Source organism: Lonchura striata, chromosome 3 (assembly GCF_046129695.1).
Source record: "Lonchura striata isolate bLonStr1 chromosome 3, bLonStr1.mat, whole genome shotgun sequence".
Taxonomy (NCBI): Eukaryota; Metazoa; Chordata; class Aves; order Passeriformes; family Estrildidae; genus Lonchura; species Lonchura striata.
The window spans coordinates 8,810,265-8,826,652 of NC_134605.1; the positions used below are offsets into that span (position 1 = coordinate 8,810,265).

General features: G+C 45.8%; 1 protein-coding gene across 1 annotated transcript; it reads right to left on the reverse strand.

Moving 5' to 3' along the window:
- Positions 1-4,024: 4,024 nt before the first annotated feature.
- LOC144246095 (acrosin-like) lies at positions 4,025-6,257 on the reverse strand. Its single transcript, XM_077782536.1, has 5 exons — positions 6,187-6,257; positions 5,668-5,910; positions 5,086-5,351; positions 4,672-4,817; positions 4,025-4,210 (listed from the first exon to the last, which is right to left on the reverse strand). The coding sequence occupies exons 1-5, from the start codon at positions 6,255-6,257 to the stop codon at positions 4,025-4,027; spliced, it is 912 nt and encodes a 303-aa protein (XP_077638662.1).
- Positions 6,258-16,388: the final 10,131 nt, after the last annotated feature.

A 16,388-nucleotide genomic window follows, 5' to 3' on the forward strand; every position in this document is an offset into this window, starting at 1 on the left:
TGGCAAGGAGCTGAGGCTCCCCATGGTGGGTGGGAAGCTGTCCCCGGCCATGGGGGACAGGCGGGTCCCCTCCAGGGAAGGTCCCAGGTGTTGCCCTGGCTCCTCCCAGGGCCTGGGGTCACTCACCCACAGGGGTACTGGATGCTCTGCGCCAGCCCAGCCACGGTGAGCAGGACGAGGAGGCCGAGCCAACTCATGGCTGCCAGAGGCACGTGTCAGCTGCAAGCACTGAGAGCTCCGTGCAGCAGCACAGCCACAGCCGCAGTGCCCGCAGCAGCCGCGCTGCCCGTGGAGCCCTCGGCCCCGGGGCTGATGTCACAGAGAGGTGGGTTCCATGTTCTGGGCTCTCTGGGGATCTGTGTCATGGAACCCACTGGGGGAGGGGCAACGTCTACTTGATGAGCCATATGATAGTTTGGGGCGGAAGGGACTTTGGAAATTTTCTCGCTGTGACCCCCTTGCCTTGGGCATGGAGGGTTAGCTTACACTGAAAGTGTTTTTCAGAGTTTGGCTCAGAAGCTGTCCCTGAACACAGTGACAATCACTTCCCCCAGGTGATGGGCCGACCTGGATGATGGTCAAGGATTAGGGTAATTTGTGATGTGTCTTTCTTCATCACTGTAGGCAGTGTTTTATAATAATGATTAGATGCATTGCCTATCTTATACTTTTGTAATTTTTTGCTAATGATTTGATGTCCTGCTTACTTATCAATTTGCAATTCTTTGCTGCTTATGATCCCTATGTTTTAGCTTTTATATTTTTCTGATTCTCTTCTGCCTTGGTATGTAACTTCAACATTCATACTAAGTGTTATTAAGTTCTCTTCACAGGGTAATTAGACGAAACAATCGCTTCTCAACTTGAGAATCAAGGACAACCATTACCCAAAAAGCATAATTAACTGTTAAGTGAAAGGGGCAAGGAAAGATGTTGAGACTTCATGACCTGAAGCTGTAATTGGATAGTTAACTCCAATATGTAAATGGACCAAAATTTATAAAAGTGTAAAAACTGCTGACCAAGACCCATCTTAGATACCACCTGGGTGCAGCCCTGGCCAGGCTCTTGTACTACCCAAGGTCCTTAAAGGTCCTTAAAGGCCCTTAAAGGCCTTTCTATAAATACTTACTTTATTCATTTAAAACTGTCTAGTCTCTGTTCCAGAAAAACTTCCTCAGGCACCATTTTGAATTAGAGTAAGTTACATTTATTCCTGAAGTTGGTATCTGTGTCTTCTGTGCTACCCTACTTACACAAAAAACAGGCATCCACAGCTGCGCTGTGGTGCCAGTATCTCAGGAGCTTCACAGTCAAGAATTCCTTCATATGATCTCATCTAAAGCTACCCTCAGTCACTGTAGAGCCCCTGTCCCTTGTCCTCTCAGGACCTGCCCCTGTAACAAGGCTCTCTGCTGCTTTCTTTAGGCCCCTCTTCTTGCAGGATGAGGCTGTGCAGCCCCCGGGGCAGGCAGTGGCTGAGGAATCCACTGGGGGCAGGGAGCTGGGTGTGCAGCTGCAGTGCCAGCTGCAGATTGAGCTCTGGCTGGCAGGAGCCCAGGACCAGAGGCTGTGAACTGCCCATGCTTTGCATTACAGAGGGCACAGGGAGCTGTGGCACTGGCCAGGATTTCAATGGACACTGAGCACTGCAGCAGGAGCTGGTGGCTCTTTATGGAATGCAACATCTGTGAGTCTGCTGGGGAGTCCTTGTTGGAAAGGATGGATAAATATAATAATTCACAATAGTACAGCCAGGATGAAAACAATCCCCCCTACTGGCTGGACAATACCCTTACCTACAGATAGGTCCAAAAGTCAAATGGACTGTTGCATCTCAACCCCCAAAATGTATGGTTCATCCCACACCTGTAACCCTACCCTGAAACATCAAGTGTCTGTAACACCATTGGCCCAAGTCTTGTTCCAGCCCACCTTGAAGCCCTCTGATAAGGGGTCTCTGAGGGGCCAGACGCCCTCTTGGAACTTCCCCTCTCTTGGAACTTCCCCTCTCATGGAACTTTCCTTCTCTTGGATCTTCCCCCCTCAGATCTTCCCCCCTCTTAGAACTTCCACCCTCTCCTAAAGCATCCTCTCTACCCCTTGTCTCTCCCCTCCCCCATCCCCTCAGGTCTTGCCACGTGCTGCGTCGGGCAGCTCCAAGCAAGACCTTTCACCATCCCTAATAAACCTGATATCCTAAGAGCAGCCTTCAGAGATCCTTCGTCTCCATTCATCTAAGCCGTCCTGGAGCACAGTGTTCTCCACAAATCCTGAGGTTGAATGGGTTGGAAACCTGCTCTGACTGGTGAGAGTGGTGTGGGTAGGGAATCAAATGGGGCAACCATTGGCTCATTGGAGTCACCTGTGCCTCTGGAATGGTCACAGACGGGAGTTTCCTCAGCACTTTGGCAGATGGGACCCAAGGGCAGTACTGCTGGAGAATTCGTCCTTCATTGCAGGTACTGGTGAGTTCACTTGGGATCTTTACAGTAGGAAGGAGCCAAATGGGGAATGTTACAACTCCATCTGCAGACTCTTTGTAAATTATTCAGGTGCATTTGAGCCTCTCCATTGTTGTGGCATTTGGTACAGATTTGGTGAAATCACTGGAAGAGGGTTGAGGAGGCATGCAGAGCATGATCAGTGTAAGGTGGCCACAGAGGAGTTGTGGAGGCCCTCATAAGGCACAAGGTGGGGGGCCCTGAGTCTCTGCTAGGACACTTGAGTCTCTGCTCAAAGGCTTTTGGAGACAGACAGAGGGAGAGCCTAATGTCCCTTGTGCCAGGGTGCTAGGGTCCCTGGGCAGGGATTCCATTGGCCTGGAAGCCAAGACTAATTTCCAGAAGCAGACAGACTGACACAGCACAAGGTATTCTGAACCTTCCATTAGATGGAGAAAGTCAATGTTCACTTGCCTTCACCTGTATAAGTCAGCAATTGCCTTCAACAAAACTTCCCCATGGAATTCCTCCACCATTTTTCATTCTGTCTCCTACCTTACTAAATACTGACATTTTATTGAAAGGATATCAAATTAAGGGAAGAATTTGTACTGTTTGTAGAGGATTTGTTAGTGAGTTGAGATAAGAAGGTTCTTTCCCATCCTGTGGTGATTCTGTGCAGCAATCAGGAAAACAAGCACATCAAACTGCAGTTTGTGTCTCTGCAGCTGACTCTTTGATTGCTCCATCTTTTTGTTTCCTAGGCTTGTACAGCCCCTCAACTCCTCCCTTTCTCTTCCCTCATCTCCTCCCTAAGCCAAGCCCAGGGATCATTTCCCCCTGGCTCACAGGTGGGTCCTGCCTGTGAACAGCCTTGGCGTTGCAGGTGGTGTTGGCCCACACACCTTGGCCTTCCATGGCATTCCTGGTGTGCTTTCCTACTGTTCCTGCCAGGTTCCCCTCCCCAGAATGACCCCAGCTCCTCCTTTGAGTATCTGTGAAGTGTGACCACCTGGCACATCAATCCCTCTTTGCTGCCCATGAAATCTGGCTCTGCCTTAGAGCACTGGCACTCCAGTCAGGAGCCAGGAGTTTCCCTTGTCATGCCTGGGAGTTTCCCAGATGTGTTCCCTTAGCTCAGGCTCACATCAGCCCCTAAATCAGCAGCCCATATGCATTTGAGCATTACCTCCAAGGTGTCTGCTTTTTTCCTATCCCTTTCCTAGGCTTGATGTACCAGGTTCCTCCAGCCCACAGTGGCTCAGAGCACTCTCCTCTCTGACCAGGCACTCTGGAGCTCTTTGGAGCCACTGTCCCTTGGTGCCCCCAGACTCAATCTGCAGGTGCTGAGCATGGCACTTCTTGTCTTGCTCAGGAGTTAGAATTGCACTGAAAAGACAGTTCCCTGTGAACCAAAGTAACTTTATTTCAACAACTAAATCAACTCCAGTGTCTGTGTGTGCAGAGGAGAGGAGTGTGGTCAGGACAGAGCAGGGTTTTGACCCTGAGGCTGCCTTTGGATCGTCAGGAAATTGTTGTGGTGCACTGCAGCCTGCCCTGGATCCTGCCTTTCCTGCTGCTCAAGGAGCACTTTTAATTGCATTTACACGCATGTTGTAATCGATCCAGTCGAAGAAGTACTGAGTGGAGGTGTAGACTCCAGGCCTCATTGCTCTGGCACAGCCTTTCCCAAAGCTGGTCAATCCGACAACCCACCAAAAGTCTGCATTGTTGTCCTGGCACATGAGAGGACCACCGCTGTCACCCTGCAGCAGAGCACAGAGCATTAAGAGGGTATTGGTGGCACCTGCCAGCACTGGGGCTGTCTCTTTCTCCCATCCCCTGCCAGAGCTGTATTCTGGGCAGAGGAATGGTCTGCTCAGGGGCTGGAGCCTCCAGAAGCTTGGCTGTGAATGACTTGGGTTCTTGTAGGGTAGGACTCTCTCTGTCATCTCTGCACAGGGCTCCTGGATGTGCAGAGGATGGATGTTTAGCACAAGGGGACCTCTGGGCTGCCAGGAACACTTTAACTGGGCTGTCTGGGCTTTTGGCACAAGGGGAGCCCTGGGCAGGCAGGGGTGGATGGGGAGTGTGTGGGAAGCCCCCAGAGCAGGTGGGGGTGAGCTGGGGCTGGGAGGGTGACTGAGTGGCCGGGCAGAGCAGGCCCTGGGCTGTGTTGGGGTGGTGCTGCTGGGGGCTGAGTGGCTCGTGGCATGCTCCTTCTTACCTGGCAGGTGTCGATGAGGCCCTGTGGGTATCCAGCACACAAGTTGTGGGTGTGGATTTCTCCTGCATACCAGTCACTGCTGTTGCAGAGCTGGAGATCAATGAGCTGGACCTTGGCCTCCTGAAGTCGATCAGGTGAAACTTGAGCTGTGAGCAGAGAAAGGAATGAGCGGCCAGCAGCTCCTTCCCAGTTTGCTCATCTGTCTGGAGGGGATACCTTTCCCTAGAGTTTGGCTTTGCCTCTTCAGAGGCACTGGGTCACTGTGACCCTGCTGCCAGGTTCTGGGGAGCAGGCCAGTCCCATCTCTGCAGAGGTGTAGATCTTGCAGCCTGGCTTTGGCCTCTGCTATGAGGGGAAGCCCAAACCCTCTACCCAATGTGCTGAGTTGGCCCAGGAGTTGCTCTTGGAACTCACATCTTGCAGCAGTGGCACCCCAGCCAGCCACCCAGCAGTTGGTGAGCGTTGAGACTGTTAGGGTGGGGTCAGCCACACAGGCCAGCTGGATGTAGGAGCTGCACTGGACAGGATGGTCCAATTGCATCAGGGCAATGTCGTAGCTGAAGTCGATTTGGCTGTAGTACGGGTGTGTCAGCACCTGCTTGACGCTGCGCACTGCAGCCCCGGGGCCTGGCTGAGTGAACTGCGTGGCCCCAATCACCACGTAGAACAAACTGACATTACTGCAAAGGAGATGGAGAGAGGGCTGAGAGGGAGCAGAGCCACAGTGCCACAGCAGCCCTGCACTTGCCAGATCTCGGCATGGCAAGCCAGAGATGGGGCAGTGCTCTGGCAGGTGTGAATGCCTGCCAGAGCACTTAGGCTGGGGGAATGTCAGGATGGAGGCTGCTAGGAAGCCTTGGCATGAGCCCAGGCTTCTCCTGAGCAGTGTGGCAGCCTGGCTGCCTGAGAGGAAAGGGGATGGGAACAGCAGGTGGTGCTGCTGACAGGGCACCTGCTGGTGTTGTGGGGATGTCCCAGTTCCCTGCTCCTCCTTACTTGAATTCGTCAAAGCAGTGGGCTGCTGTGAGGACCCATTCTGAACTGATGAGGGATCCCCCACATAGATGTCCCAGGCCTGGTACCCAGGGGTGCTGGATGCTGACCATCCATGGCCAGGCTGCTTCCGCGGCACCTGTGCCACCCACGATGCGTGTCATGCCGTAGTCATAAGCCACGTCGCCGTAAGGATAAGTCATGGGGCTATAGACAGATTGTGGAGCTCGGAGCCCACAGCTCCCTCTGCAAGCAGAAAATAATTTTCGTCCTGCTTCATGGCCTGCTGTGGCTCAGGCTGAAGCTCAGCCCTCTGCCCTCCCCACAAGGGCTTGCACGCCCTGCAGGCCAGGGAAGCCCATGGGGTGTGCGTCTGTCCCTGCAGCACCTGGCTGCTGGCAAGGAGCTGAGGCTCCCCATGGTGGGTGGGAAGCTGTCCCCGGCCATGGGGGACAGGCGGGTCCCCTCCAGGGAAGGTCCCAGGTGTTGCCCTGGCTCCTCCCAGGGCCTGGGGCCACTCACCCGCAGTTGTCCCATGTCCCCTGTGCCAGCCCGGCCACGGTGAGCAGGACGAGGAGGCCGAGCCAACTCATGGCTGCCAGAGGCACGTGTCAGCTGCAAGCACTGAGAGCTCCGTGCAGCAGCACAGCCACAGCCGCAGTGCCCGCAGCAGCCGCGCTGCCCGTGGAGCCCTCGGCCCCGGGGCTGATGTCACAGAGAGGTGGGTTCCATGTTCTGGGCTCTCTGGGGATCTGTGTCATGGAACCCACTGGGGGAGGGGTTGGTGAGCCCCTGTTTGGTGACTCATGAAATGGTTTGGGGCGGAAGGGACTTTGATGATCGTCTAACTCCAACCCGCTTGCCTTTGGCACAACGGGTTGGCCTGCACAAGACTTAGCTCAGAAGATATCCTTGAACACTTTGAGGGATGGGGCTATCACAGCTGCTTGGGGCAACCTGTGCCAGTTCCTCAGTATCCTCACAGTCAAGAACTCCTTCCCAATATCCCATCTAAAGCTAACCTCTGTTGCTGTAAAGCCATTGCACCTTTTCCTGTCTGAACCTGCCCTTGTAAGAAGGCTCTCTGAAGCTTTGTTTAGGTCCCTTTTCTTATGAGATGAGGATGTGCTGGCCCTGGGGCAGGAAGTGGCTGCCTTCTATCACTGCTTGCTAATGTCTCACAGGAAAACACCTAGAATAGCATCACAGCCTGATTTAAATTTCACTGCCTCCCTGCTTTTGCTCCTCCCTGCTCTCTGCACCCATTTTTCCATGAGATTCTTTACAAAACAATATCACTCTGGACCAGGACTCCTTCAGGAAGCATGTGTGTGCTTGGGTCAGGAGCCAAACCAGTCACAGCTACAGTGGGTGACCACCCACATTTCCGATGTGGGTGTTTGAAGGGCAGCTGTGAATGCCACTGCTTCAGATTCAGCATGGAAATTAAAAAGAAAAAAAATAATGTCCTAATAGTTTTTAATGAGCAATCTGCTACTTGTTTAGTTTGATGTTGACAAGTTAGCTTAATTTCTCAGCTGGAAGCTGAGAAATCCTAGAAGTTGCAAGTAGTTTTGAATGAGGAACATTGTTTGGAATTTACACTTCTAAATATTTCTGTAGTGATTGTGAAACTTTTTTTGGTGTATTTCTTCTAGTGATGGAGTAATGAAATGTAGGCATGGTAAAATATTTAAGATTTCACATGGCTATTTTTTTTGAGAAATGCTCGGTTTAGTGAGTCATGACAGGCATGATACTGACCTAAACAGAGTAGCTAATTGTATTGCTGGGGTGATACCTCAGAATCTTCACTACTCTTAAGGTACATCACAATTTTCCCCAGCATGGGTTTGCCAAAAAACTTTGAGAACATTACTGAGTCTTCCAGAATTTCAGCAGCTTGTCTGTGAACCCTTACCTGGTATATCTGGAGCAAACAGAATTTCTTTTAAGACCATACTGGCCTTGACTTCTGGAAGTGCATTATGTTTGGCACCCATCTAGAGGAGCTCTTCTTTGGAGCTCTATGAGAAAATGGGGTGAGAGGGGAGAAAAAATAATTAATTGCTTTGCTTCTCATAGGCAAAATATTTTTTTTCTTTACATGGACATATAAAAAGAGATCCTGAAAATGTCTACGTTTTAGAAAAATATAAATTATTGAAATTTTATTTTATTTTGGAATTGGATTCTCTTCAGTCTATTTTCCAGGGAATTCCACCTGTCTGTAAGCATATAAGGGCTGGGAAAAGTTAGGTTACATGGCATATCTATTTATCTCTGCTGTTTTTTATTAAGCAGTAATCAATTGTTAATGGGAGGATGATAACTGTGGGAAGCTTCTCTAGAAATTGGAAAAAAAATTGCTTATAGGTGATTCTTCTGTTGGGGTTTGGAGAACTCAAGAGTACAGTAAAAGTGTGTGTGTATATCTAAAAAGTGTTACTTCATAGTTTTGAAGTGAGGGAGTACAAGAAAAAAAGTGAAACAGAAATGGACGGAGTTGTTTTGGAAGTGAGAAGTTTCCGATGATGTTTTTTTTTTTTTTTTCTGAGCAAGTGAAATATATCTTCATGTTTTCTGTTGAGTTTGGAATAATTTGCTTCTCCTTTATGCTTTTATTTTTCCATAACCTGTATTTATGACATGATTTTTCTTTTAATTTCATTAAAAGTTTATTTAAAACATACTTCAGTAAAAATGGGGAAAAAGCCCTTAAAGCATAGGTGCCCATATAAAGTCCATTTAAACTGTAGGTGTTGAGTATTTTATTCAGTTTGCTGCTTTTGTCCACATATGACTACATGTATACATGCACATATAAAAGGTTAATGGATTGTCTGGATTTTCCAATATCACACTGTACATTTTCAAGTATATTTTAAGACCCAACATGTCTCTCACATTCTGTCCCAAAGCCATAGAGACGTCTTTGTCTAAAGATGTGTACACATTTATGGAGGGTGTGAAGTTTTTTACAATTTCCTTGGCAACCCAACAATATTTACATCACTACAATTTTCTTATGCAATAAATATTTGCTGTTCAGCTGGCTGGGACATCCCTAATATCTTCCTTTGAACTGTATGACTGGGATAGCCTAGATTTTTGAACTGTCATTTACTGGGCACATGCATGGACAAAGGGCCTGCTGGTCCTCTGTAAAACTATGTAAATTTGCTTGTTTATTTTGTGGAAATTCAAGCAAGAATTACCTGTGGTGCCATAAAAATTTTGTCAGGGGTGCTTATGGGAAACTAGGAAGATTTCCCTGGCAAAATACTAAATCAGTGGCTTTTCTTCCTGCTGTTTCATATTTTCTTAAGAAGCCTTCCCAAGTCCTTCAAAGTCTTTTTCCTCAGTTGCTGAGGGCTGCTTTGATCTTCACTCATGCAGTTTTTCTGCTTTTCAGAGTTTATTCTTGGAAAAGGTGTTGCTGGTGTTTCTAAGTGTATGATCAAAGGATACAGATGCAGGAGGACATCCTGGTTCAGCTCACACAAAGATGGTCGTGTGGGTTCAGAAGAGCCTTTCAGGAGTGAGTGCCCTAGGCTGTAAGAGTTTCTTTTCTGCCTTAGGCTCCAGGCTGGATTGTAATGTATCTAAGAGCTCCAGAAGTTCATGGCTCTGCTGTGGCTGCTGGTTTGTCACTGTGACAATATGTGCTACTGACCACATGCTATCAAATTTCTGGGCCAAATTTCTTCATGAGCTGAGGACCAGTGAGAGGACCTGAGAAAACGGACTGGAGCTTTGTCAGGGGTGGTTGAGATTAGCCATTAGGAAAAGCTTCTTCACCCAGAGAGTGGCTGGGCACTGGAAGTGGTCACAGCAACAACTGACAGAATTCATGGAGCATTTGGACAATGCTGGAAGGTGGGCTTCAGTGATCCCTGTGGGTCCCTTTCAGCTCAGGATAATCTATGATTCTGTGATTCTGTGAGCACCTTATGCTCTGAAGAAAAAGGCAATAAAATGTTTTCTGGAGGGAAAATATTTCGTTTTCTGAGACAAAAAAAGGAGAGGTCTGCCTCAGCCGGGAGAGTGCCGATCCCGGGGACTGCAGGATGCCCCATGCACCCGGCCAGGAGAGGACATGCCCAGGGCCAGCAGGACGCGGGAGGGTGGCAGAGCCTCAGGAACGGAGAGAGGCAGCTGGAAAAAAAGTTCAGCAATAACTCACAGGGCTCGGCATGTCCCACGGACAAAACCGGCGATGCGCTCAAATTCCATTCGCTTCTGCTCTTGTTTCCATGGGTCATTCTTTAATTCTGTCCGTCCAGGTTAAGCCGTAAGGTTTTTGGGGTAGGGACTTGTCTAAATGATGTATTGCTAGGCACACCTATGACGCTGTACAAATAATTAACTGCTGTAATTATCGTGCTTGTAAAGCACCCTCACTTGACACTGCTATGGGACAGTTACTGTCTGTATCCAATGTGGCTGTATCAGCCAGACTAGGACCTTGAATCAAAAACCAGAGGAGGCTAAGTAAGCCCTCATTGACTAATGTGTTTTATTGCTTTGAAACATTTGGAGAAGGAAACCAAAATGTTACCCATTTAAGCTTTTCCTCTAGGTACATCCTGGACAAGAATGACCAAACTGCCAAGGATTAATGCTTTTCAATTGAGAGATTTGGGGGAACCAGATTCTAAGCAGTTTCTATTGGTTAGACCTCCATATTAAAACCAGGAAGAAGTGCATTAGCAAGGGCTCTTGTGAGATCTTGCCAAGTTTTTAATCTATTTCACCACCTTTTAAAATGCTTATGAGTAGCAGGTGAAGTGTCTAGGGGCATGGCCTTCCACAGATGCTGATCTTCTTCCATGTGCTGTCATGATTCTCAGTGGAAGCTGAGAGCAATCTCTCTCACCTACCTCTAGAAGAGCTGCTTGGGATGCTCTCTCTCCTGTTCCCTGGCTCTCAAAGTGATGCAGTCCCCCTGTTCAAAGGTGTCATTTTACCATGCAGGAGTCCTGGGCAGAGGGTTAACAGGATACTGCTGGTTAGTAAAGGTGGCTGTCAACAGAGGAAATGTTCAAAAGTAAATTTACACCAAGAATAAGCATGGATCAAATAGGATTAACATTGAAGAAAACCAACACAGGCATGTGTGTGCCTGTGTGTGTAAAGCTTCATCCCATGGTTTCAGGGAGAGGGTGGTGTTCACTCCCAGAAAGCACACAGGTGCTAGCAGGACATGTCCTGGCTGTGTCAGACCTGCAAATAAGAGCTTGAAACCAGGACCTAAAGTGGTGGTCAAACTTTCTATCTGAAAGGGGTTGTTTAGGACTGCCTGGGTTAATTCCTTTTTTTTTTTATCTCCAGTGGAAAAAGCCACACCTCAAAAGGCTCCTAAAAGGAGGAAACAGCCTAGGTCATCGTCTTTGCAGCTGAGCACCTTAACTGCTTAACTACAGGATGAGGCTCTTTCTTCCTCTCATGAGTTTTACCTTCTTGGCTATCTCCAAAAGGAGAATAGACTGGGATCACATCTGGTTTATTAATACTCTGTGCTGAGGTGAAACCTGAGAGAGGGGATGCCATGGATTCACCCCTGTCTTGGGCTGAAGGATTCCTATGCCTGTGCCCTAGTGCCCTTTCCCCAACTGGGACTTGGCATGGACATTTTTCACACCACAGGTCCAGCCAGAACATTTACTCTGGCGCCAAAAGAGACTATACTATGCTCATCAGTCATCCTGCATCTAAATGATGCTCTACTGACAATTTTGGTCTAAAGAGTAATATATGTGTGTGTGTGTGTGTGTGTGTGTGTGTGTGTGTGTGTGTGTCTGCATTGATTCAGAAAGGCCAGTGATCCTGTTGTGGCCCATCGATAACAGACAGGCTTTGTCACATGGATGTGCCTAAGCTTTTCAACTCTCCTGGGAGGTAGGTTGGTGTTACTCCCATTTTAAAAATGAGGGTTTATTGACTTTCTCTGAAAGATTCCAGCAGAGCATAACTATGCAGTGAAGAGAGTTGTGTGCTGCCCTCAGGCTGTGCTGCCACACTTTGGCATCCCCTCTGTGTCAAGGCCAAGCTCTGCAGCTCTCTCAAGCACATTGAAATCAACAGCATCAAACTTAGGAGAGCACAGTTTGGTCCTAAATATGCAAAAGTTTTAAATGGGTGATTTGACACACCAAGACAAGAGAGGGACTTCTGAAAAATAACAAAAGGTTGTGAAATTGCTAAGGGATTAAGTTGTTTGAATCATTGTTCCAGCTTTATTAAAAAAAAGGTATAAATTCATTTCAGTTCTTAGTGGATCTCAAGCTGCCAATTTCTGAGCTTTTACAGCCTTTGATGTGATTCCAACTCTCTATGATGTAAGTGGATTATTTTTTCCTTAATTCTGAAGAGGCCATTTCCCTCCCAGCCCCCTCCAGAAAAATGTCGCAGCAATCAGACTCAAACCAAACACTGACTTAGGCTCATTGTGGATTTTAACCCACTCGCTGCAGTGGTTTATTTATCATATGCTTCTTTTGAGAACTGAGTATAAGGGGAAGATACCAGTGGTAAACCACTATTTAAAATAACACTGATCCTAAAACACACAATGGACCTTGCAATCCAGTTCCAAACTTCATACATAAAGAACAGTTAATCCATCCTTTGAATACAGCCAACTTCGGGGTGGAATATGGCAGCTTTTTAACATACAGAGCAGCAAAACACAATGTAGACTGCAGCATGAGGAATAGTTTATCCAACAAAAAGCAAAAGGGAAATGTAGACAGGAAAAATATAATTATGTACCTGGACTTAATCCAAGACACCTGAGCTGACTTTTTTTGTCTTGCTGAAATAGCCCCAGAACCCTTACATCAGGGCAATCAGTCAAGACTAAGCACCTTGTGCAGTGGCAGACATCCAGTGGTACCAGGGTGCTTCCCGTGGCTGTGGATAAGCTGGATCACTACAGGTTCAGAGGAAGACATCTGTCTATCAAATTATCAGTGTTGCAGCCTGTACATTTCTAGCATAGTAATACCTCTGGCAAGACAAATACACCAGATGAAAATTGCTCAAATCACATCTTGGACAAGTGTGGCTAAAGATATTGATGTATATCTGGGACCAGAAATAATACAGCCTTTAAGAAAGAGTTGCAATGACAAACTCTGCATTTTCTCCTTTTTGGACAGGTTGTATGAACTTCCTTATGTGGCATTCATCACCTTTTGAATTACAGTGGTAACTGATGTCCTGAAGGGCCTGGCAAGGCATCCAGGAATAGGGAGATGCAGAAAGCTTCCTGTGGGCACTAAGGAAGAAACAGCATTCTGTGGCAGGGCTATGGGGGCATGGACACACATCCCTTTTGGTAACTGTCACACATTATCTTGGATCATGGGCAGGAGCTTGGACATTGTCCAATCTAAAAAGAGATTTAATTTTGCAGTGCAGCAGACTCCGACACATGAAACTCTTAGAACACACCATCTCCTTTGCCCTGCATAGCTCTAAGCTTGTCCTCTCATGGTGGAAATGTGGAAAATTTGGGGAAATGCTCCACTGGCTTCTTCAGTATGAGCTTTTTTGCAATTGTGCTGAGGATCATCTGGTGCTGCTCTGTCAGGTTTTGTTTTTATGCTCTTCTGTTCTATAAGCAGCATCTTTAGTCTTTCTGAATTAATTGCAATGTAGCTCTCGCTCTCAGAATAAAAACAGTGGTTTGTAAATTTGTGTATTTAATTCTTAGAAATGCCTTATCAGAAGGTTTTAATGATCAATCATAACCAGTCTCATTATTTGAGACTCACTAGTGATTCTTCCTTGATTGCTTTAATCTTCCTTAAAAAAAATTCTGTGCACAGGCTGTGATTAAATATATGCCTAATTTTGAGGGTGACTATGAATTTTTTGGAAAGAAAATGTTTTCTCTGCATAAGCATTTAATGAAATGACTCAAAAGTTGAATAGATCTAATTAATTTGCATACTACAGACCTAACTTTTAGACAGTAGAAATCTGAAATTTTGTGTTGAATGTGTAGTGAGTAGTGGCTTACAGGATGTTTTCCCTCTAGGACAAAAGTTGTTTCATCTATCATCCAGTATTCACTAGATGGCACTATTTCATAGTGTGTGGGGCTGCTGTTTGTCCTGCAACTGAGTTTATTTCTCTGCAGGGAAAGTCAGTGCTTGGATAGTTGCTACATTTGAAATACTGATAAACAAACATCTTTCACAGGATCTGATTGCTATTGTTTAATATGCATCTTAGCTCAAAACAAAATATCGAAACAACACTTGGTTAGAGATTTTGGCCTGGGATCTGGAAACAAGGTCCACAGCTAAAGCTTTAAATTACATCAACTAAACCAAAATCAACTAATATTTTAAGAGACCTATTTAGACTTTGAATCCTTGCAAGCCTCCTTAACCTCTTGTCTCAGCAGTCCTGGAAGCCGTGCAGGAGCATGACACCAGAGACAAGGGAACCTCATAGACATGCATGCAGTACCCTGTATACACCTGGACACTAGCTCAGTATCATCACTAGACCCTGGATTTGGCCTAAAACATATGGCATAAACATGTCCTGCCTGACTGTGCAACTGCAGCACTCTCCTCTGTAAAATGAGGATTTCTCCTTTTCCCCCCTCTTATTGGATTAGGCTGTAAATCATAGCTATGCTCAAGTTCCCCTGTTTTTGGCTGGGGCCTCAAGGCTGCTATTACTATGAATAATGCTATGTCTTCATAATGCATTATGGTCCCAAAATAGCAATGAGCTATATAGGAAGCTGTGTCCCAGGATAGTACAGTATGGTTTTTACAGGCCAAGTGGATATTAATTTGAATAATATTAAGGTTCCCCTTGCAGAATAGCAGACACCAGTTGTTTAAGTTTTGGTGTTACAGTCTATATATCTGAACCCAGAATGACTCTGAGTTGCTTATTACTCCATTGCACACACTTACTGTTAATGTTGCTTATGGGACTGTGAGAGGATGGGAGTGAAATCCAGTTATTTGATTTTTTTTTCCCCTGTGACAAAGAAGAGCTTTTTGTGGCTCTGGTTTGTCAGGTCACATTCATTTGTCTACCTTCTGGGCTTTGAAACTAGCAGCTCAACATTGATGGACAAAGGCAGTTAACCCAGTGAGCCACCAAAGCAGACTTCAGAGCCAAAAAGCATTTCTGAGGACACCAAGGTCTGTCTTCCCTCTCCCAAAAGCACTTCAGCTGGTTTTGTTCACTAGGTGGCACAAATGCATAAGAGATTGATTTAGAAAAGTTTTCTCTGCAGTTTTACTGTTGATGTTGTAAATGTTTCCAAGGTAATTTTGAATATGTTTCAAGAGTGATTTAGGCTCCAAAGCTAATTTTTGAAGAAAGACCCATGGTGTTATGTTCACTGGGGAGAAGCCAGTGCATAGAGTCTTAGTCAGCTGAGGCTTGCTTCTCTCATCTGCATCCATGTCTTTCATGATGAACTGGTTGTATCAGTCTCCCTTTCCCTTCTTTGTCTTCTCTCAGATCACAGAATTAGCAGAACAAAAATTTTCACTAGACCAACCCTAACATAATGATATCAATGCACTTTTTTTTTTTTTAATTGGAGAGACAAAATAGTTGTGGCAAAAATTTAATACTGAAAAAATTCCCATCAAATCCCATCATGGAGGAAAGAATGTAAAGAAAGACAATGAGTATAAGAACAGTGTAAACTGGACAACATTAATGGAAATACCAGCAGATGAAAGAGATGATAGCCATATCCTTCCTCACCTAAGGTTTGTCTGCATGGAGGGAGCAGAGGCAAAGCCAGTGGTGCAGCAATGAGGGATGACCTATCTTCCTGCTATCTACCATCCACACAGCTTCCCTCAGAGCTGGAAGCATTAGACTAGACATGTGAGCTTCAAAGACAATTTGAGGTTCCTTTTTTGGCTTATCAATACATCAATACAGGTGGGCTTCATACATGTACTTTTTGGAAGTACAAGCATAAATCCTAAAATATCTGTGTGCTCTACTTCTTTATGGATCTATTTTACTGCCTAAGAGTTCCACAATTTCACTAAATTGTATATTATATATAAATTATTTATTATATATATATATATATATATATATATATATATATATATATACATACATATATATATATATACATATATATATATATATATAGGCTTCATATATTCTTTCTGTTAAGGGATAATCAACTCTTGGGTTTCTCTCCCTATTTCCACTTCTTAACCCTGAAGACAATAGAAATTATGTGATTTCAGACTCCAGGGTGAGTGAGTATAAGGCCTGCAGACTCATGAGGCTTGTGCTGTGCATCAGGAGGGAACAGGCAGTGGCAGAAAGCCACCACAACCATTAAAATGCAAGTGGAATATTGAAGGTAGGGAGGGCTCAGGCTTTGAAAATGAGTAACTTAAACATTTTCTTTCCAAACATCTGCAAATTGTTAGTCTGATTTATTTTGAATTAAAAATCATTTTTAGCAGACTGACAGCATTTTTTAATTTTCAGCCATTAGACTTTTCAGATGTTTGAATTTCATGCTGTGCCATTGCCTTTGATGCTGGAGAAAGGTGCTCCTGCTCATCAGGTATACTTGGGTCTTTTACCAACGAGTAAAGAGCTTTTCTTCCTCTGTGTACACTATAATCAAATTCTTGAGGTTGTCTACTACCCCAATTGAATGTCTGATACCATTTTCAGTCCTGTTGGAAACAGCATTA